General features: G+C 45.1%; 2 protein-coding genes across 3 annotated transcripts in view; one reads left to right on the top strand and one right to left on the bottom strand.

Annotated features, from left to right (window-relative positions):
* The window catches only part of RPS6KC1 (ribosomal protein S6 kinase C1), a 97,819-nt gene extending 96,091 nt beyond the window's left edge, over positions 1 to 1,728 (bottom strand). The window contains exon 1 of the mRNA XM_064164490.1: positions 1,578 to 1,728. Coding sequence (XP_064020560.1) covers positions 1,578 to 1,682 — 105 coding nt within the window. The 5' untranslated portion in view covers positions 1,683 to 1,728. The remainder of the gene's footprint in view (positions 1 to 1,577) is intronic.
* A 99-nt stretch (positions 1,729 to 1,827) lies between these two features.
* ANGEL2 (angel homolog 2) lies at positions 1,828 to 22,574 on the top strand. Of its 2 annotated transcripts, XM_064164485.1 has the most exons (11): positions 1,828 to 2,147; positions 2,390 to 2,567; positions 5,170 to 5,269; positions 7,948 to 8,378; positions 9,737 to 9,996; positions 12,386 to 12,455; positions 14,215 to 14,630; positions 15,527 to 15,653; positions 17,022 to 17,082; positions 19,933 to 20,096; positions 22,052 to 22,574. In XM_064164485.1, the coding sequence occupies exons 4-11, from the start codon at positions 7,955 to 7,957 to the stop codon at positions 22,204 to 22,206; spliced, it is 1,677 nt and encodes a 558-aa protein (XP_064020555.1). In that variant the 5' UTR covers positions 1,828 to 2,147; positions 2,390 to 2,567; positions 5,170 to 5,269; positions 7,948 to 7,954; the 3' UTR covers positions 22,207 to 22,574. The 2 variants fall into 2 exon arrangements, with proteins under 2 accessions (XP_064020555.1, XP_064020556.1); XM_064164486.1 differs by lacking the exons at positions 1,828 to 2,147; positions 2,390 to 2,567; positions 5,170 to 5,269 and adding an exon at positions 5,782 to 5,952.
* The last annotated feature ends 251 nt before the right edge of the window (positions 22,575 to 22,825 follow it).

The following is a 22,825-nucleotide window of genomic DNA, read 5'->3' as shown; positions in this document are numbered from 1 at the left end:
GTGTTGTCCTATTTAGTTCCTCAGATCCTTTTCTGAAGGTCAACCTCAGAAGAGGCCTGTCCCTTCAATCCAACCTACAATCAACCTAGAGACTTGGCAGTGATAACCCACTCTCCTAAATACTCAGTGTACTGTTTTAGTGCTGACACACACAACACACAGAATACACTTTATTGGACTGAAAGTAGTCTTTTATACATAGAATCATAGAACCAACTAGCTTGGAAGAGACCTCCAAGATCATCCAGTCCAATCTATCACCCAGCCCTGTCCAATCAACCAGACCATGGCACTAAGTGCCTCATCCAGTCTTTTCTTGAACACCTTCAGGGCCAGCAACTCCACCACGTCCCTGGGCAGTCCATTCCAATGGCAAATCACTCCCTGTGACCATGTCCTCACTCATCACTCTCTCATATGTACATGTCCCATGCTTTTATTCAGTGGACTTGTAGAAACATGACCAAAAAAAGGACTTATTTTTTTCCATTTCACAAGTCACACAAAGTGATCACAGTTGGACTACAATAAATACACACATTCTTTGAATTACGGGAAGGATGCACACAAATATACACTGCTCTCACAGGCAGAACATCTACAGCTGCTACAACCACAAAATCACTGGCCATTTGAATAAACTCCATCCCTCTATGCCACTTGCTGATGCTCTCAGTATAACCCACCATACCTATGACCTGAACTTCTACTCCTCTTGCACCTCTCTCCGTGTATTTCCTTACTTCCCTTCTGGCTAAATAGGAAACTGGAGGAGAGAGAGCACGAAACGTCCCTAGAGGAACAGAAGGAGGTCGCAGCAAAACTAGCCAGCTTTCCCAATACGCAGTTACCCACTTCAGCTTCTCCAATGTGTAGTTACCTACTTTAGCTTTCCTGTTTCTCCTACTCAACCTCCCTTATTCACCTAGACTCTTCTGCCCAAACGAGGATGAGCCGTAGGTACACATAACCCCTAAGGAAGAGACCAGCACACAGCTCCGCGCTTCCAGCACAGGCGTGCTGTAGTTAACACACTCATTTCTCTCCAGAGCTGACTGCACTGTGGAGCTGGAGGGAAGACAGCAACTCGACTGTAACCTACCCGAGAGATTCGTAGGAAAAAAAGGAGGGGAGGGGGGGAAGTGTTGCCTGTTTTTAAGCTATTCTAGTCCATCCTGCAACGAACAGGAAAGAAATGGACAGCTCTCTGCAAATCGCGTTTCAGGCAATCACAACCTGATGCGAAGCTGCAAGTTGGCAGGAGGCGACAGAGGCTAAGCCTCAGGAAACGCCACCGTATCCAAGCTTTCTCTTCCTCCTACTCGCGTTCCTGAAAGGGGTTTCCACGTCGCGATCGGCCTGATGCACGCAGAGCACACCAGGGACCCTCATCGGCAGCCCAGCCCCAGGCCCTCTAGTCTGCACACCCCGGCGGCCTTAAACACCAAAAAACAGGCAGGAGGGGTCCGGGGTACTAAGGATGCGAAGGGCAGGGCGGCGGCAACCGCAGCACCCCGGGGCAGCCAGCACAGAGAAGGCCGAGGCCGGGAGCGGGACCCGTTCGGGCGCTGACTCACCCGCGCCGTGACCTTGTAGACGGTGTGCCCGCGGGGGTGCCGCCGCGGCTCCGTCACCGTGTAGAAGCGGGCCAGCTCCCCGCCACGCTCCCGCGGGCTCAGCATGCTGCGCCCCACCACAACGCAGCCAACGCCACAAACGCCGCGCCGGGGCCCGACCGAGGCGGAAGCGGCGCCCAGAAACGCCCCGCCCCGCCCGGGTGGTGCCGCGGGCCTGGGCGGGGGCGGGGCCGCCCTGCCGCGCCGCGGGGAGTGCGGCCGCCGTGAGGGGCTGCAGGGATGGCGGTGTGGGGGTGCTTTAGCTGGGCTTAGCGGTCGGGCCGAGGCTAAGCCATCGAGGGGCGCCACAACTAGTACGGTGTTGCATGGCCTCCGGCCCAACCGAGCCCTCTGCCTGCGAGGCCGCCTCCAGTTGCCACCAGTTCCCCGGCTCCTGACAGGCAGCTTGGATGTGGCCGCCTCTTCTGGAGCCTCAAAGTCTGCGTGGCGCGGGGGAGACCGAGCTGTCATGGTCCAGTTATCCAGACACAGCCCTGTGGCAGCGCGGGCCCGTCCAAGGCATTCTGCAGGGTATGGCTGTGAGGGGTTGACACTCGGCAGTGACCGCAAAGCCCCTTTCAAATGCAGGCACCCTATGGCATTTACAGATCTAATAATCCCTTCCACCGCTTCCAGGGTTTGCCGTGGGCTATACAAGGCATGCTACCCTAAATGTAAAGGCCTGTCATAAGAAATGACTCTCAGACTTTAAAGAGAAACACTTACAGAAGGTTTACTGAATCACTATGGTTTGCTTTTTGTGTCTTCCCCAGATTCTTTAAGCCATACCTGGCCTTCTCCTTGCAAACGGGCTCCGAAGTGCACACAGGTCTGCAAAACGCTCTCGTGTGAGGAAACAATCTCCAGAGTTTATGAGGCATTGCTTCGGTTCAAAGGAGCTCAACCTTGCACCAAAAGATACTCACCTCTCATGGGTTCATAAGATTACAGGTACCTTCACTTACTTGGCTATAGTGGCATCTGTACCAATGTAGATCTATACAAATAGAGATCACGCTTCAGACTATATAAACTGTTGAGATTATTTACTTATCACTGTGCTAAATTTAATAGCAGAGGCTAAATTAGCTTTTTGTTACGAGGTTATTAATATGGCAGATATCATGCTGGCTTTTGACATAAAGAAAACTAATTAATCACACTTCCTTTTAAAACATGGGAGTCTTGTCCTGAAGTTCATAGTAAGGAAGTGTGTCTCCTTTGAGGATGACTGAATTGCATCATGAATCTTTACAACATTCCCAATTATTGCTATGTAAATGAAAAGCCATCTTCTATAATCTCAGTAATTTTCTGAGTTCCCAGTCAGATTTGCTTCTACAGATCTGGAAGCACAAGCTCACCATTGAGTTTTGCTAAGCTGTTTCAGCCTGACACCGTGGCAGTACTGCCAGAGTTTCACCTTGTCCTTATTCCAAGTGATTACAAAGATTATGGTTACTTTTAATTTGGACACTGCCCTCACTCAATTTGTATATCATTATAATGGGAATTCCAACATGCGTACTGTGATGGTTTGGGAGTTACCCACCCTCACACACACAATGAAAATCACCCAGACTAGACTCAGCCAGCTGGAAGTTAAGGAATGAAATTATATTTACAGATTAGCACAATTTACAAGCATATATATATATATATATACATACACAAATATATACATTTATATACAAGTTAAAAGTAATTGAGAAACACAAAATCCCTCCCAAAACAATCAGATTGCCAGGAGGCAATTTGCAGTGGTCTGGAATGGTTATCTGCAATTAACATCCCACACAGTCTTCCTTCCAGGGTCTTCCTCATCTCTGGTTAGGCAGACCCTTCTTTGTTGCTGATGTCAGGATATCCCTGCTTCTCCTTTATCTCCTTCCTGCTTTCCTTAGTCACTGCAGGCCTGGGTCTTTACAAGATTGCTTATCACAGATCTCCAACGAGTAGCTGCAGACACTCCTGCCGTAGCCCTTGTTTAGGTTTGCAGATTATCAACTAATTACAATAAACATCTCTACGGAGTTTGGTATTTTACGGTTTGTCACAGGCAGCCTCAGAATGATCAGCTGGTCTATGAGACCTTTTTACCAGCATTCCTTGATTTTTCTAATATCACAGTCCCCTGGGCAAAGCAGGATCCAGGTGTGCGGGCTGGAGCAGACCGATCGGGCGCTGTGCACAGCACAGGAGTCGGCCTTCGGGCTGGAGCGGTGAGCCGGCAGGTCCCGGGGGCGCAACTCGTTGCTAGGTCGTTGCCTAGGCTCGGCCAGAGTCAAACGGACTGAGGTTCAGCTGAGCTCAAGTGGACAACTATATCCCAGCGCGAGGCAGTCACCAAGAGTAAAGAGACAAAAGCATGACGTTTAGGAAATCTAGTGAGATGAAAACTGCTAAGGACAGAGAGAGTGTCCATTTTAAGCTTGCCCAGCCCCTGCACATTTCTAGGCATCTGCTGCTAACTCCTTTTTTGTAAGCAGGAGACTGAGCTCAGTGGGCCATCGATCTGAACCACCGTGGCTGTTCTTACGTGCAATATAATCAATCAAAACATCCCTCAGTGAGTCAGTAGCCTGCATTCATTACGGACTTTGGAAAGCTCAAATGACTCATAAAAGAATTTGGCATCTAGTTGCAAATCAGAATTTAGAGATACCTGGTTTCGAAGACTATCTCTTAACATGACATAGCCAACCTAGATACACAAAATAACAGTTAGACAAGAATGAAAGAAGAAAGAAACCAACAACCCACAATTAAGTATTACTGGTTTATTAAGACTTTCCTTGGACAAAGCAAGAAATAATAGCAACACTGAGATGAGAAACAATTTGTGTCACACTAACAGGTTAGTCTTTTCCTTATCTTCTACTTCATCTGTTATGCAAACTGCATATTGCTTTTCGTTAGGTCTTACATTAAAAAACCCCAAAGCTTCACCTCTTCCATTTTTCCAGCACCACTGCTATGATTACTGCTATGTAAAAATCTTTGAAGTTACAGTAATTTGGGTGTCTTATGCAGGTCGAGACACAGAAAATAACTGCATTCTATGGGAAGATTTCCTCTGCTCTTAAAAATAGCAGCTGTTGTTGTTGCTATAGCTATGACTTACTCACTTCTACCTTAGAAATACACTTAGTACATAAGAATATTTAAAAAATATAGGAAAGACCAAATTAACATAGGTCTGAAAAATATAGTTGCTGCTCACATATTGAGCTGGTAGCTTTGCTCTCCTACTGTGAAAAAAGTCAAAAGAAAATGGATGGGTATTTTTATCTTCTGCCAGTAAGTAACTTGTGCCTAAGAACTGGAGAAGCCTAAGTGGATTTCACATGTTGCCTAACACACTCTTAACATTATTGCAGTTCCAGTTTTTCCTGCCACGCCTGAGAACCTCATTCTTCTTTAAAGTCACTTTGATGACACAACTAAAAGGAATGCAGAGAAACAGTATTGTACTTGATTACCATTCCTGCACAACATCTGCACTATTCAGCACTATCATATTTCTTATGCTTTACACTATGTTTCCTTACAGTAAACAGAGCCAGCATCTGTCCCCAGAAGACCTCAGGAAAGCATGATAACTGCCTATTCAAGCAACATCAACAGAAAGAGAAGATTGTTTGTGCAGCTTGGTAAGAAACAGTGAATCCACCCCTGGGATTTGCAGGGTGGGAAGGTTTCCCACTCACCCTTCAGGCCAGGTTTCCTAGGTGCATACAGGGGCAATAGTCACTTTGCTGACTGCGTGGATTCCCCTGCAAACAATAACTACGCTGCTGCTGTCCTGAAGTGGCACTTTGAAGCACAATGCACGTCTCCCTTGTAACCTTTTGACATGGTAACCCCAGGGGGAAGGCTGCAGATGGAAGTGACTGCATTAGAAGAGTCTTACGTTCATTTCAAAGAATTAAAAGTCTAGAATCAAACAGCCTATAACCTGTTTTTGCTGCGCTCTGGAACTAGTCTTGTCCCAGGACTGCACCTTCCTGGGGCCAAGGCACCCCGACAGGCTTCCTGACGCTCCGAGAGCTTCCCGCCCGTCAACCCGCCCGGGCCTGGTTTCGGCGTCCGCTTCCCACATCAAATATGGCTGCGGGGCGCGGCTCCAGCCCGTGGACTACAAGTCCCAGGAGCCAGCGGCCGCGGTGTGCAGCGCTGTTCCCGCCCGTGCTGATCACGCGTGGGGCCGGCAGCGAGGCGTCGGCGAGGGGGAGCTGGCGCTGCCCTGGGATGACCCCCTCTGGGGGTGCTGCGGCTTCGCGCAGCCGATAGCGAGGCTCCCCTGGGCCGGGTCCGCACCCGGGCCCGCTGGGAGGTAAATGACGGTGCGGGGGTCGGGGGTGCGCTGGGTTTCGGCCGGGCTCGGCTGCCGGCTGGGCGGCGCGGTACGCGGAGCCGCGGGGCAGCGGCAAGGGGCTGCTCGGAGGCAGCCGGCCCTCCTCCCGGCCCGGCGCCAGGGCAGGCTGTGCGGGGCTTTCCGGCGGCCGCCGTGGCCCCAGCGCCGATGGAGCTATCGACTGGCTGTCGGGGGAGGCCGACGAGCGGCCTGGCCGCGGAACAGTCCCGAGGCGGCGGCGGCGGCGGCGACTGACGAGTCGCTCCTTTTAAATACCCGCCATTAGGCAGAGCAGGGCCGCGGTGAACGGAACCGTAGGGCGGCTTTTAGGCTGTCCTTTGCCAGGTGCGGATGGCTGCGGGGAACGACGCGTTAACGAAGGAGCGTTTCTCTGCGCTTTTCCGTAAGAGGAGTGCTACCGGAGGCTGGGTTTGGTTTTCTGTTGTGCAGGAGCCGAGCCGCTTCCTCCGAGCTCCGCCGTTAGTGCCGCGGTGCCCTGCGGTGTGCTTTGTTACTGTGTCTGCTGCGCGGTGCTGGAAAGCACTGTTCCGGGACGAATCTGTTTTGATGAAAGTTGTCTTTAGGCTCATTCTCTAGGCCGAGTGGCAGCTGGGAGGTTTTTGCTTCAGTTCAACTTCAGACATACTGAGCTTTGCTGTCTTCTGCCTGCGAGTTCTTTCTTACCTAAACAATGAGGAAGCCGAGAGGGATTGATGCCACTCGGCCTTCTTCCTTGTGCTTTTCTTGAGACACAGCTTTTCTTCTCCATAAAAGAAAAAACGCCTTATTCTTGTGGCTGTAATAACTACTAACCTGTGGAGTTTATACTTGGAAAAGAAACAGAAATACAATTTTTGTTTATAAACCAGTGCCAGAGACACCGTAAGAGTTAGTACCTCTTTCCCAGTCTTTTTGGCATTGTGCCTTCAGCCAAGTCAGTGGCCTTTTCAAACAGATTTCTGACCTCTAGACACAAAGTGTTCACATAGCCATACGGTCATGCAGCATACAAACACAGCCTTTCCTATGGCCATTTGACTAAGGACTTGAAAGATGGATAGCAAGTTAACCGTGGCACAGCAATGTGCCCGTGTGGCCAAGAAGGCCAATGGGATCCTGGGGTGTATTAGGAGGAGTGTGTTCTCCTCCCCCTCTGCGCTGGTGAGACCTCATCTTGAGTACTGTGTTCAGTTTTGGGCTCCCCCGTTTAAGAGGGATAGGGATCTGCTGGAGAGGGTCTAGCAGCACAGGGCTACAAGGATGATTAGGGGACAGGAGGGCATGGCTTATGAAGAGAGGCTGAGGGACCTGGGGCTTTTTAGTCTGGAGAAAGGAAGATGTAGAGGGGATTTGATAAATGTTTGTAAGTATCTGAAGGCTGGCCAGGAGGAGGGGGATAGGTTCTTTTCACTTGCTCCCTGTGGTAGGACAAGGAGAAACAGGTGTAAGTTGCAGCAAAAGAGGTTCTGCCTCAACACAAGGGGGAACTTCTGTACTGTAAGGGTCACAGAGCACTGGAACAGGCTCCCCAGGGAGGTCGTGGAGTCTCCTTCTGTGGAGATTTTCAGAGCCTGTCTGGATGTGTTCTGTGTGATCTGTGTTAGATACTATTGTCCTGCTCCGGCAGGGGGGTTGGGCTCGATGATCTCTTTGGGTCCCTTCCAACCTCTAACATCCTGTGATCCTATGATCTGACAGCTGAATTCAAGAAGGCAGAAAATAAATTCTAAACTTACTCATTTGGATCAAGCTTGGAGATTAAATGACATTTGTAAACCTGAAGGGGGGGGGGGGAAGAGACAAAGAGACAAGATTGCTTTTTGAAGCTCCACTTTGCACATCATTTTGATAAAAAAGATTAACTATCTATGTAAAAACCTTTGAATATCTTGTTATGACCAGGATGGCTTGCACTTACTGCCTTCTACAGGCAGATGTAATTGTGGTTAATGAAACCTGTGCTTTCTGTGGTAGACACTCCATGCTGCCCCGTCAAGTGCAGAGGCTGGGCAGAGACTGGATTGCCCACTGGAACGGTTCTCAGATACTCACCTTGAACAGCCCAGTTCCCAGCTATATGAGATGGGCCGGACACTATCCCTGGGCCTCGTTGCCACTTCCTGTGCCAGCTGATTTCTCAGCAAACTGGAGACTTCCTCCCTTTTTTGGACCTTGGAGACAATTTCAGAACTCTAATTGGCAGCTCGATAACATCATGCAAAGTTCTTGCTTCCACTTACCTGGCCCCAGTATGAAATCTGAGGGAGAAGAACCATTGACAAAGAGGAGAAGAGTCACTGGCCAGTGTGATACTTCAACTCCTGAGGAAGAAATAAGCTTGCCTCATCAGGAGACATTGTGTCTTTCTGTAGCACAGAATGATGGAAAACACAGCAGCAAGAAAGGTAAAAGATGCCCTTTGTTCATTTCTGTTGTTTTCATGCTAAGCACACCTAACAGGTTATGTGATGTTCCCCACACCTTTTGGCTTACTGTTTTTCTTGGCACTTCTCTCAGGAAAATGTCTGTCTTTAAAACGTTTTAGTTTTGTGATGTATAGCAGGGGGATTGGAACTGGATGATCCTTGTGGTTCCTTCTAATCCTGACTGATTCTATTTATTGCAAGCACTAGATAAAGTCCCAAATAATGCAAGCACAGTGATGAAATTTACTACCCACGACAGGGCAGATGCTAAGAACTATAGCTGCAGTCTGCCTCTGATGTATAGCACAGAAAACTGTCTCTTGTGTGCTCTCAGATGAGTTCAGACTTAAAGGCATCTTTGTGCATCAGTTTTGTAAGTGGAGAAATGCATATCTTAATGTACAGACACATTCTTCTGAAGTTTTGTACAATGATGCTAATAGTAAGTATGAAACTAGTTATAGCAGAAAGCCATAGTTAGCCTTCTCAAGAGTTCTTGCTGATTTTGATGCTTATTAATTTTTTTAATTTATCAACCTCACTGAGGGAAATCAGGTTCATTACCTGGTTTGGGAGTGCTATAAGGGATTCTGCTGTAGCTTATGGCTGAATTTTTCAGCCTAGTACACAGGCTAGGGGTGAACCGCTTGTTTGATTCCTAACCCTTCATTAATCATGGATAGAGAGGTCAGCAAGGTCACAGAATCACAGAACCTTAGAGGTCCCTTAGAGGGACTTCAGAGATCATTGAATCCAACCCCCTTACCAAAACAGGATCACCTAGGGTAGTTTGCACAGGAATGCTTCCTTTGAAAGTCTTGAGAGAAGGAGACTTCACAACCTCTCTGGGCAGCCTGTTCTAGTGCAGCCTGTTCCAGTGCTCTGTAAAGAAGGGCAACGAGGCTTGTGAAGGTCCTGGAACACATGACCTACAAGGAGAGTCTGAAGGAGCTGGGGCTGGTCAGTCTGGAGAAGAGGCATCTGAAAAGAGCCTCATCACTCTCTGCAATTACCTGAAGGGAGGCTGGAACAAGGAGGGGGCCAGCCTCTTCTCTTTGGTGTCAAGTGAGAGGACTAGAGGAAATGGTTTCAAGCTGCACCAAGGGAAGTTTAGGCTGGATGTTAAATATTTCTTCACTGAAAAGATTATCAGGCATTGGAATGATCTGCCTGGGACAGTGGTGGAGTCACCATCCCTGGAGGTGTTTAAGTAGCACGTACACCTGGCACTTAGGGTTTAGTGCTGGGCCGAGGATTGGACTGGACTAGATGATCTTTGAGGTCTCTTCCAACTGGATGATATTACATATTTTTTCTGCTTCATCTGTTTCTAACAGGAACCATCAAAAGACACTGGGAGTATTTCTGTCAGCACAGTAGAACAATGAAAATGAAGGACTTTGAAAATAAAGAAAGTGACCAAAGCAATACAGAAAGTGAAGCAGACTTTGATTTTACAGTCATGTCTTACAATATCCTCTCACAGAATTTGTTAGAAGATAACTCCCACCTGTACAAACACTGCAGGCAACGACTGTTGATCTGGACTTACAGATTTCCCAACATTCTACAAGAAATCAAACAGCTGGATGCAGATGTGAGTAGAAAATCAGCATGTAGACACTTCTTAAAAACTGATAAACTCCTTGCTCTTCTTTGTTTTGATAGTTTGGCTGTCTGCTGAATCCAGCTGAGCTTTTATTATGTCATGCTTAAGAAGAGTTTCAGTTTATACTCATGCAATTAGTGCATTGTGTGATCTGAACTTGCAGCAAAGGCAAACTCTACTCTACATATCACTAATATTTGCCTTTTTTTGTCCATACCCTCCTGGAATGGTCCTTTTGACAGGACTCTGATATTCTACTGATACACTGCACATTTTTTACAGTTCCAGAACATAAATCTTTCTCAGTCTGTGCCTAGAGCACACCAAGGCAAGTGCTGTAAAAAACATTCATCATGGGAATGGCTATAGTTGCAGAGACCAAAGGTCCTCCTAGTGTGGTGGTGTTTTTTGTAGCAGGAGCTAATGATGCTTAAAGTAGGGTATCAGGGCACCTTTCTTCAGAACAGACTCTGTTTCTGCAGCTGTACAGTTTAGGAATCTCTGGAGCTGGAGGCTCACTCTAACCATGACATAACTTATCTAGTGCCAAGGGCATACAAGATTGAATAGGTGGTCATTATTTGCAAACACTTCAGGCATTTGTGGGCTGTGCATGCACACAAGAGACTCAATTTCAGGCCATCTCCAGGACTGACATTTCCTGATGTCCAGGTTTGTGACCTTGACCTCATATTTGTTTAGGCAGTAGTTAGATCAAGTGTCTGTATACTCAGTCAATCATATGTCCCTTTCTTCTATCTGGTTGCTAATCCTTCAGGGCCATTTCTTATACCAGGCTATGGAGACCTTATAAATGTGTTTGAAACTTTTTATTTGGATGTGTTTGAATCCTTTCATTTGGAAGGCAGACTCAAACGTGTTATGTTTTTGGTTTTATAAAGACTGGAGTGATGAGACTGCTGTGTGGAACACCATTACCTTGGGATCAATGTTCAAGGCTGGAAGATGCACTTGTCAGTAGCATTTATGCGAGGCTGATCGAAAAGCATTTCTCTCAAGTGTTCATTTCTTTCTTTGCCCGATATTCTGCACCATTTGACTTGTGAACAGACTTGTTCTCTACTGAGACAACTGAACTTCTGCTGATATCAGGGTCTGAAGAAATACCTTATCATGTTCTTGGTTGGTTGTGGGCTTTTTGGTTGCTTTTGAGAACACATATTTACTGTTAATCAGGAAGTCAAATCAGTAAAGTTTTATGGGCCTGGACAACATCTGAAGCAAATGTTTTTGTGACAGAATCCAACCTGTGTCACAAAGCAGTACTGAAATAACTCAGTTTGTGTTGGGGAAGCCACAGAAAAACTGCCTTGTGTCATTTGAGACACACAGTTTTGTTAGTACATAGCCAGGAAATGCTTTCCAAGTTGTTCCTTTCTTCTTAGCAAGTGTATACATACTGCATATGTGTTTTTACATTGAGATACCTTAGTGGGCTTTCTGCTGGGAGCATTGGGCAGCAGAGCTCTGGTGAGGATAAGCCTGGTGCTGTTAGTGGTAATAGACAGTTCGCCAAGATGGAAGGGTTGGAGACAAAGCCACCCTCTAACAAACAGCAATCTGTGTCAGGGTACTTGCCAAACTCTGCAGAACCACACAACAAAGTACCTAAAGAGGTAATGCCTTGTAGTGCATATATTGAGTTATGCCAGCCAGCTGCTCACACATCCAAGTAGGTGCAGGTGCCTTTGGGCAAGGGAATTCCTTGCTAAAGGATGTGGACTTTCAACTGACTCATTGTTTTAAACTGTAACCTTAAAGTGAAACGGAATGTTTAGAGTATTGCTTGACATTTGAGTCTCCTCTGAGACCTTGAATGAGCTGGAGCCTTTGGCTGCAGTTCAGCAAGCAGTGGTGTTGTTACCCTTCAGGAACTCAATCCTTCATCAGAGTTCCGAGGCTGCTGCAAAGCTGTGTGTTACTGCAGTGTGCACAGTAAAAGCTCCAGGATGCTCAGAACTCTCTTAATGCAGTATTTTGAGCTGTGGTTCATGTTGTTATAACATGGAAACATGTTGTCTACTTTGTAGTTAATGAGAAGTAAGCCCTTAGCTTGTTCAGCTCACTGCTCTGGCAGCTAGATCCCCCCCAGACTGATGAGACTATGTTACTATTATGATTACACTTAATTTTGCATCTGAAAATATATGCCTGTCTGAGAAAGGGTGGTAGGAATTGGGGCCCACTTCAGTCCTAATGACCATTTTCCATAGGAATCCTTTTAAGGGCTTGTAGAAACAAAAAGCCACTGATTTTTTTGGATTATTTATACCTCCCCAGACTGTCAGTGGAGATACAGTACAGTAATATTTTGATGCACTCACGACTAGCTTGTAACTGTAAACTTTGGCTTTAGGTACTCTGTTTACAAGAAGTCCAAGAAGACCACTACAGAACAGAGATCAAGTCGAGTTTGGAGTCTCTGGGTATGATGAAACTGATCATTACATTGTTTTCTACCCACCTCAGCACCTGTTCCCCTCTCCCCCCGCCAAAAAAAACCCAACCCTCTCCTAAAGAATAAGTCTTCTGCTATTACAGGTACCAGTGTTGCACACCTCCTTTTAGAAATTATCAAATGCTCTGTTGAAACTACCTTAGTGTTTTCTACCAGTATTCCTCTTGGGTAGCTTTTCTAAACTTCTTTTTTTTTTTTTTGCTTGAAATCTTCCAAATATCAACAGTAAATTTTCTCTGTGGTCAGTATATGTTCATTAGTTTTTATGTTAGTGCTCTTAGTCAGCTTAAATAGCATTGTTTTATCACTCTCCTGTGTGAATTTATGGAAGGAGCATGCTGCTAGGGGTCTGATTCCATGATGGTTTAAACTGATCTACATCCTTTATGCTTTATATCTCCTTCCAACCCCAAGGCCCCCCTCTATTCCTGGCACTGGTACTTGTCTGATGCCAAGAGAAGCTAGTTCAATGAACAGCACTGGACTGATACCTTCTTTTTTGGTTAGTTGAAGATAGACTAACTGCCAGAACTGGTTGTAAAGAAAGTAATGTAATGGCACTACTGGTTTTAAATCCATTTGAAATGTGAAATGATGCTATAAAACCAGGCTTATGAGGGCAACTGACCTTCCTGCTGCTATACACAAGAATCCAGACCTTCCTGTAGCTCTTCCCCTCTCTGGTTCCTTTGCCCTGGCGACATCCACCAGTCCAGCAAAATACTATCCAAACTGATTTTATTGTCCTGGATTATTTTTTGTTGTCTTACTGAGTTAAAGGTGAGTGCCACAACAAATGGCAGGAGAACATGGCCTGGAGCTGGAAGAGAGGAACAGAAATTCCCAGTTCCAGCAGGTGGATTGGCTCTCTCCACTTCATGGGGCTGTACTTCATGAATGCACATGTCTGTGCAGAAAAGCACTTTTAAATGTCAGAAACTAGGTATTCTTTCAAGATCATTATTTTTTTTTCTTATGCAGTTAAGGTCTCATTAAAATCTACATTTTACTTCTACATAAAATTAAGAACTTGGCAAATTGCTATTTTCAGGAGGACTTGTTGGAACTCCAGTAGTGTCATCTGATGTGTCCCTGTTTCCCTGTTGAAAGTTTGCAAATTTATGTAGTTGTGATAGGACAAAAAGCAATGGGTGTAAGCTGCAGCACAGGAGGTTCCACCTCAACACAAAGGGCAACACAACTTGAGACTGTGTCCCCCTCTTCTGTTGCTGGGTGCCTGGGAGAAGAGACCAACCCCACTTGGCTACAACCTCCTTTGAGGTAGTTGTAGACAGCAAAGAGGTCACCCCTGAGCCTTCTCTTCTGCAGGCTGCACACCCCCAGCTCCCTCAGCCTCTCCTCACAGGGCTGTGCTCCAGGCCCCTCACCAGCTTTGGCGCCCTCCTGTGGACACCTTCCAGTACCTCAACGTCTCTCAAATTGTCCAGAACTGGACACAGCACTCAAGGTGTGGCCTGACCAGTGCTGAGTACAGGGGCAGAATAACCCCCCTTGTCCTATTTGCTACACTCTTCCTGATGCAGGCCAGGATGCCATTGGCTCTCCTGGCCACCTGAGCACACTGCTGGCTCATATACTTCAGACTGGGCATTGATTGCCATGTGAGAAAAGTATCATGAAGGTTTTCTAGGTTTTGTTTAAGGTTGTTTTTTTTTGCATAATCTCTACTTAAAGCTATTTTATGTTTTTAATTGCCTTTTTTGCAGGGTATCACTGTGAGTATAAAATGAGGACAGGGAGAAAACCTGATGGCTGTGCTATTTGCTTCAAAACTTCCAAATTTAGCCTGATTTCATCAAACCCTGTTGAGTTTTTTCGCCATGATATTCCACTCTTGGACAGGGACAACGTTGGACTGGTGCTGCTTCTACAGCCTCACTGTAAAACTAATGCTGCAATTTGTATAGCAAATACACATCTGCTGTACAACCCAAGGCGAGGGGACATCAAACTCACCCAGCTTGCAATGCTTCTGGCAGAGATTGCTAATGTTGCCCCTCAGAAGGATGGGACCTTCTGTCCAATTATCATCTGTGGTGACTTCAATTCTGTTCCTGGTTCTCCTCTGTACAGATTTATAAAGGAAGGAAAGTTAAATTATGAAGGACTTGCTATAGGGAAGGTAGGCTGTGCTTTTCATTCTTACAGAAAAGATTAATGCTGATTTAAGAGAAATAGTTGAGTGGCATAACTGTGAATATTTTCCCTTAGTGCCTTTTTCAGTCTGCAGAGTGGTTACTGTGGAGTTACTAAAATAAGCTTGTGTGTATGAACTGTGCCTTACAGAATATTTTATCTGCTTCTGGCATTCTGAAATTAAAAACTTGCAACACATTCATTGTTCTTGAAATGCAGTTATCCACAGGATGATTGTGTCACTATATTTAAGTGTCCTGGTCTTTAAGTAGGATAAAATAGCCAATCAAATACTTACTGTCTACCCCATGAAAGGATGACTCTTACTCTAGATACACTTTGAATAGCAGTGGCTAGAATAACTGTGAAAGTGGAAAATCAGTTAGATGCTCAACCTAAACTGTTTCAGGTGGGATGATTTCTTTTTATGCGGCTTTTGGATGTGTTCTACTACAATAGAAAGTAACTGGAGTATATATAATGAGAAAACATGGGGAAAAGTAGCCCCCAGTGTTTGTTGGTAATGGTTAGTTGTTTCAAACCCCAGAATGACCTGATGTATGCCCAGAAGAACAAGCAAGCATCATGGAGGTCAGATGTCTGCTAGGGAGCTGTATATATACTCAATCCTCTCATGTAGCTACAAGTGGTCTGAGTAGTCTCTCATCTTAGTGTCACAAAAATTACCTTGAAAAATTGAGTAGCCACAAAAAACTTGGTAAGGTGGTGTACATAAGGGGTGTCATTACTTCTACAGAGTTTTGACATCGACCTTATGAAATATTTCAAGGGCTGGGGCTTTTTCTTTGCTTAAGACTTGAAACTGGACCTCATTTCAGCTTTTGGTTATTTATGGTTTGGGATTCATGTTGTCTTTCTTAGGTCTCTGGACAAGAACAGTTTCCAAGAGGACAAAGAATCTTATCTATTCCAATTTGGCCAAAAAAATTGGGTATCTCACAAAACTGTGTGTATGAATTGAAACAGCAACAAAAAGAAGAAAATGCAGGTAGGTTTCTGAGTTGGCAATTTTTGTGATGCTTTGAAAATATCATTCAAGTAGCACTGAAAACCAGATGGCCTGTTCTGTTGAGGAGCTAAACAGGGAGTCTTGATCTTACAAAACTTCCTTGTTAGGCTCACTTATTTGCTCATAGAAGCATTGGCAAATATGAATCTTTAGAAGACCAGTCAGTCTCACCTCTCTGCCTGGAAAGATCATGGAGCAGATCCTCCTGAAGGCTCTGCTAAGGCAAATGGAAAACAAAGCAGGAGTGATTGATGGGTGGAGCACTGCTGGATAAAGAATTGGCAGTGTGAGAGCAGCCCGGACAGCAACTGTATGCTAGGCTGCAGCAAGAGAAATGTGGCCAGCAGGGCAAGGGAGGAGATTCTGCCCCTTTGCTCTGCTCTTGTCAGACCCCACCTGGAGTACTCTGTGCAGTTCTGGAGCCCCCAACACAAGAAGGACTTGGAACTGTTGGAGTGACTCCAGAGGAGGGCAACAAAAATGCTCAGAGGGCTGCAGCAGCTCTGCTATGAGGACAGGCTACAAGAGTTGGGGCTCTGCAGCCTGCAGAAGAGAAGGATTTGAGGAGACCTTATGGTGCCCTTCCAGTATCTGAAGGGGGCCTACAGGAAGGCTGGGGGGGACTATTGACAAGGTCTTGTAATGACAGGACGAGGGGGAATGGGTTTAAACTGGCAGAGGGAAGATTTAGACTAGATGTTAGGAGGAAGTTCTTTACAGTGAGGGTGGTGAGACACTGGCACAGGTTGACCAGGGAGGTTGTGGCTGCTCCCTCCCTGGAGGTGTCCAAGGCCAGGTTGGATGAGGCCTTGAGCAGCCTGTTGTAGTGGGAGGTGTCCCTGCCTACGGTAGGGGCTTGGAGCTGCATGATCCTTGAGGTCCCTTCCAACCTAAACCATTCAGAAAAAGAGAATAGTTAGAAATTGCCATTCAGGAGATCTGTGGAACACTTTTAACTACTGTATTTACATCATGGAAGCCAGTTGTGCTGTGACTGGGAAAGAGAGATGGAGGAAAGCAACACATGTATATAGCATGAACCTATGTTCTGCTTCAGTGTTTATGTTATGGTGCTGGCACTTGATGGAACATGTGTGAAAAGCAAATGATTCCTTTCATCTACCTTTATTTTTTTGGATAGAGCTAAAAAAAACCCAAATTCAGATGAATGGGACCTAATTTAAGAAGAATTTAATTCATCTTTGTTAATTGTGTCTTGCCTGTTGAAAAAAATAAACATATTTAAAGATACATTTTGGGTAGTTCTTTATTTTCTGTAGCTCTTCAGTAATGGTCTTTCCTGCATCCTATTTTTATATGTAAATTGAATGTATTTTTATTTTACAGGAGAAAAACTGGAAGCAGCCAAACAGGACAACACTCAGGAGATTGTAATAGCATCTGAGAAGTAGGTTTTGGGGAACAAAAATAGAAGCCCTTGACTGGTTCTTAGTTTTGGGGGTTTCCTTCTGTTTTCAGACCAAACTTGTCTGGAATCAGATGCATGCACACAAGATGCTCACCCAGCACAATCTGCTCATCTGGCAAAAGATATCATTGCCCATTTAAACAGGAAAAGGCTGATATCACAGTATCATCAGGGTTGGAAGAGACCTCACAGATCATCAAGGACAGCTACAGACTGGACCTGGGAATGAGGAGTGTGCATGCTCTTGCAGGAAACTTGCAGATACTACTTCAGAATGCAGAGGCAAGGTGTCAGTGCTGCTTAGAGGGTACTTCCATTCTTGTTTCTTAGAAGAATGCTTTTGACTTTTTCTGTCACTTCTTGACATAAACAGGACATTGTGCTCAGTAGTGACATTGCAAGAAAGCAGCGAACTTCAGTCCAGTTACAGTAACTCTAAGAGGAGGGGAAAAAAGTCAGCAAATCCCAGTGTTGTCAGGCTGCCTAAGTGTTGACACTTTTGTCTCTTTACTATTTTCAAGATACTCTTTTATGGGTGCTAATTAAATCCTATAATACAATGTAAAATTGGGATGAAGAAGGAAAAGGAACTGTAAAGGTGATCAAATCTTCCTTGTTCTTCAGAAGAATTTAAATCTGGACTGGTATGGATTTGGTAGCACAACTGTTATTAGCATCAAAACACTTGCTTGTGAAACTGAAGGAGGGAGCCACCACTAGACTGCTGAGGAGGAAAATGTTGCTGCTTTTTGAGAGGAAGAATATAGTTGCATTTATCAAACTGGTAGAAACATATAAAGTAAGGCATGGGAAAGGGAAATTGCCCTAAACTTTTTATGTGTTATGTCAAGGTCCAAGTTAGCCCAGAAATGACATCTGGGTATCACTGCAGATAGCTATATCAAAACTCTTCATGATTATTGGTAATCAAAAAGCTTAAGTAATGGCATTCCTGAGAGAAGATGTAGATAACACTGTGAGGGTGACAGAGCAGTGAAACAGGCTGCCCAGGGAGGTTGTGGAGTCGCCCTCTCTAGAGAGATTCAGTAACTGTCTGGATGCATTCCAGTGATCTGCTCTAGGTGACCCTGCTCTGGCAGGGGGGCTGGACCTGATGATCTTTCGAGGTCCCTTCCAGCCCCTGACATTCTATGGGAAAAAAAAACAAACAACCAAGAACCCAACAAGAAGACAGGAAGCCCTGCTCTGCACTGTAAATCCACAGCGTGCCATGTGCTGAACACTGCTTGCAGGAGTTTTGCTTCATGTTCAAAAATGTCATGTAACAAGAGCAGATATTACCACTCTTCTGTGTTGTACCAACTGGTTTGATAGTCTCTTCTGTAAATCAAGCAGGTGATGTGCTGATGTAGGTATCTAGATGTAGAGATAGAGGTGTCTAGATATTTTTAGCATTTGCTTTTTAACCAGGACACATTGCAGTTCAGGTTTAAAATGCAGCCATGTAAAATGAGGCAGGTGTAGCTAAGGGATGATTTGCAGAGCTGATAGGAGCAAATGGGTGGGAAGGAGAGAGGAGTTGTTTTGCCAGAAGGTGCAGTTTTGCAGTGTGCTTTCAAGCTTGAAAAAACAGTTGATATAAGATGGACAGAATGGCAGATAATGGGGAGAGACAAAAGGGGTGCCTGAGTAGAGGAAGAAAGAGCAGGTGTAGCCTAACTTGAAAGCACTTAATATAACCTTAGTTGAGAGAAAAAAAACACCTAAAAAAAAGAAATCTTATTTTCTCTTTATGCTGGAGGGCCTGCTTAGATGAGTTCATTGTTGCTTTCATGTAAGCTGCTATCATGGACACTTCTACCCATGTGTTAGGGAGAGGTTGCTGAATGAGGACATGTGAAATATTAACACGTATAGATGGTGGTGAAAAATAACTTACATGTAGAGTGTCAGTTAAGCCAGTTAGGCTCTTGGGTATCTGCCTGTTACTTGGAAAAGCTGCCTGCATTTTGCTGTCAGAGGTTGAGATCTACTAACACAAAAGGCTACTTTCAAGGCAGAAAGGGACCTAGGGGTACTGGTAGATAGCAGCTGAACATGAGGCAGCTGTGGCCAAAAAGGCCAATGGCATCCTGGCCTGGATCAGGAACAGTGTGGCCAGTGGGACAAGGGAGGTTATTCTGCCCCTGTACTCAGCACTGGTCAGGCCACACCTTGAGTGCTGTGTCCAGTTCTGGGCTTCTCAATTCAAGAGAGGAGAGATGTCGAGATACTGGAACATGTCCAGAGAAGGGTGATGAAGCTGGTGAGGGGCCTGGAGCACAGCCCTGTGAGGAGAGGCTGAGGGAGCTGGGGGTGTGCAGCTTGCAGAAGAGGAGGCTCAGGGCAGACCTCATTGCTGTCTACAGCTCCCTGAAGGGAGGCTGTAGCCAGGTGGGGTTAGTCTCTTCTGCCAGGCAACCAGCAAGAGAACAAAAGGACAGTCTCAAGTTGTGCTGGGGGAGGTCTAGGCTGGATGTTAAGAGGAAGTTGTTGTCAGAGAGAGTGATTGGCATTGGAATGGGCTGCCCAGGGAGGTGGTGGAGTCACCATCCCTGGAGGTGTTCAAGGAAAGCCTGGATGAGGCACATAGTGCTATGGTCTAGTTGATTGGTTAGGGCTGGGTGCTAGGTTGGTCTGGACGAGCTTGGAGGTCTCTTCCAGCCTGGTTAGTTCTGTGATTCTGTGAACTGCTTGACAGAAACACTAGTTTGTGTCCAGATAACTTGCTTTGTTTGTAACCAGGAACTACTGAGTATTCCTTTAGTGCTTTGTGGTTCTTTTTTTATAGGAAAGAAAATAAACTGAGTTTCTTTGATTTGTGTTTAGGTCATCTTCCAAATTGCAGCACCATTTTAAATTGTCTTCAGTCTACTCTCATTACTTTCCTGAAACTGGGATCCCAGAAGTAACCACTTGTCATTCCCGAAGTGCTGTCACGGTGGATTATATTTTCTATTCTGCAGCAAACAACGATACTGATGCTCAGGCAGGTAAAAACCCAACCTTTTCATTACTTTCACAAATGCTAAATGGCAATATTGGGGTGCTGTTCTAAGGGAAAGGCAGGGAAAATTTAATCCACGTGGAGTACCTCAGGTGTCTGGGCTAGTTATTTGAATGTCAGCTCTTACCTGAGAAACGTGGCAGGCCTTGCTGGATCCGTAGGGTCGCACAAGGCAAACCTTTTCACCTCTCTGAGTGCTCCAGTAGTTGCCATCTCAGCATGGAGAAGAGCTGAGGCTAAAGAAAAGCAGCAGTGTCAGCAGCACCTGAGAAACACTGCTGTCAGTGAGGCAGGCCAGACCTACACAAAGAACTATTTTCAGTCATCTAACCAACAAAACAGTGAACAAACATTTACGATGTGCATTTAAACTGACCTTAGAGCTGCCTTCCAATACCTGAAGGAGTCATACAGGAAGGCTGGAGAGGGACTTTTCATAACGGTGTCTAGCAGCAGGACAACTGGGAACAGTTTTAAGCTGAGGGAGAATTGGTTTAGACTGGATCTTAAGAGGTTCTCCAGTATGAGGGTGGTGATACTCTTGAAATAGATTGCTCAGGGATGCCTCCTCCCTTGGAGTATTCAAGGTCAGATTGGATGAAGCCTTGTGCAGCCTAGTCTAGCTGAGAGGCGTTCCTGCCCATGGTAGGGAGGTTAGAGTAGGTGATCCCTAAGGTCCCTTGCAACCTCAGCTATTCTATGACTGCTAAGAGCAGTCACTCGCCAGTTGTCACTATCTTGATTGCAGCTGCAGCTAAAACTCACTAGGTGGTGCAAGAAAGACATAGTACTTCTGAAGGTGTCTTGGTGGGTGACACGGAGTGCTGTCCTTACTGCACTTGTGCTCTCACCTGGATACTTCTGAGCAGTGCACTTTCCATCTCATCATTATTCTCTTTTATGCCATCCTCAAAGGTCATTGCTCAGTGCAGTGCTTTCAGATGAATGGCTTTGCAGTACTCAGAATAAGGAAACCTGGATTCCACTCCTGCTCTTACTATTGTTGATGTCAACTGATTTTCATAAATTAGCATTGTTTCAGAATGTGAAATGAAAACAAAAATCTTCATCTGTCATCCTTTGAGTGTTAAAATTCCCTGAGTCAAGGCATAAATTCTCATTTGTCATAATAGGCCCAGAAAATCCTTACTGTAAAATACCAAAAGCAAAAGCTTCACAATACAGAAATGCTTTGACTGAAAACGCAGGACGCGAGAAGCACTTAAATGACTTCTGAAGGCAGAGTGATTTCAGAACACATCCCTGTGCGAAGTCGAATCTTAATTCATCTGCTCCTACTTTGTTGCACCGTGGTTACCCCAGCAGATCAATAGCACTTCTTTTGCAAATAGATTCTTCACCCCACATCCAGTACAGAATGGAACCAAACTTCAGTTCACCAAGTAGTTTAAATTGGTGTCATTTTCACTCGTTAGTTCTTAGAAACTAAGGCATAGTTTGGATTTTCATTTTCTGATGGCCTGAGCCTCTGCATTAAGAGTTATTGGAGTCTGAACAAAGAAGTATAAAGTGTGGTCCAAGCATACTGATCAAATTTTCACTTATTTCAAGAGGGTTTTTGGAAGGTTTTCATGCTTTAGCCTATGTCATGCTTAGCCATGTATTTGGCTTAGTATTTAGTATTTGCTGTGAAAGTAGGGTTCTGTATTTGAGTCCTGGAGGTTCAGTTTTGGCAGTTACAGTGCTGTAAGCTGACACTATCACTGCATGCAGACAGAGCTCTCTGCAGCAACAAACTGCTGATCTGTGGATTAAGTTCTGCTGTGAGAGCAATGGTAAACAAGAAGAATTTCTGAACTGCCTTACTGGTGATTTTGCACGGAACCATAACAACTTCAGATTATTATTTCTGTCACTCTTTTCCTCCTTCCTATGTGTTATTTTTAGCTCATACTGATGAACTTGTCTTTTTTCACTCAGGAGCAGAGGATTCTTTTCGTAGAGGTTTGAAACTTCTTGGCAGGCTGGCACTTCTAACAGAGAAAGAACTTTGGACTGTTAATGGTCTTCCCAATGAAAACAACTCTTCTGACCACTTGCCATTGCTAGCAGAGTTCAGGCTTATAGAACGGTAATAGCCAAAAGCCTTTTTGTGTAGGTAAAGTTACCTTCACCTTCCACCTTCCCTCTCTGTGTGATGCTGATTATTTTTTTAAAGGTTTCTTCAAGCACTGCTGGTCCGGTTGAAGTAAGTTTGCATGCATGATGGTTTGTTAAGGTCATGTAAAGCAGACTTTTTACAGAGATTTTTTTAAACCAAAACAAAATGAAAATCACATTTAACTTACTTTATGAAGTCTTGGAGTCAAAAGGAACTTTACAGTAGCTTTGTCTTTGATAATGGAAAACATCTGTGCCACTCTCAACACGGCAGCACTTTCCAGGGTGATGCTGTAAATGGTTTTTATTGTAAATCACAGTAAACCAAATTATTCTCTGAGAACTGTGTTCTTCTTTAAGTAAAAGGGGAGTGAGTTGGTTTGCATGCTGTGCTTTTTATGTTTTACTGGAGTTGCTCTGTAGACGCTCTAAACTAAATACTGCTGCAAAGGAATTCCCTCAGTTATCTAGAGTGTAGATGGTGCAGAAGCTGCAAGATTGGACTTCCAAAGGAAGAGGACAGTCTTACAGCAAGGCAAATACTTGTATTCTAAACATTGCTTCATTAACTCCTAAAATCTTAAATATAGCTAG

Source organism: Pogoniulus pusillus, chromosome 25 (assembly GCF_015220805.1).
Source record: "Pogoniulus pusillus isolate bPogPus1 chromosome 25, bPogPus1.pri, whole genome shotgun sequence".
Lineage (NCBI taxonomy): Eukaryota > Metazoa > Chordata > Aves > Piciformes > Lybiidae > Pogoniulus > Pogoniulus pusillus.
Note: the sequence above shows the minus strand (reverse complement) of the source record. Positions and strands in the feature narration are given on the sequence as shown.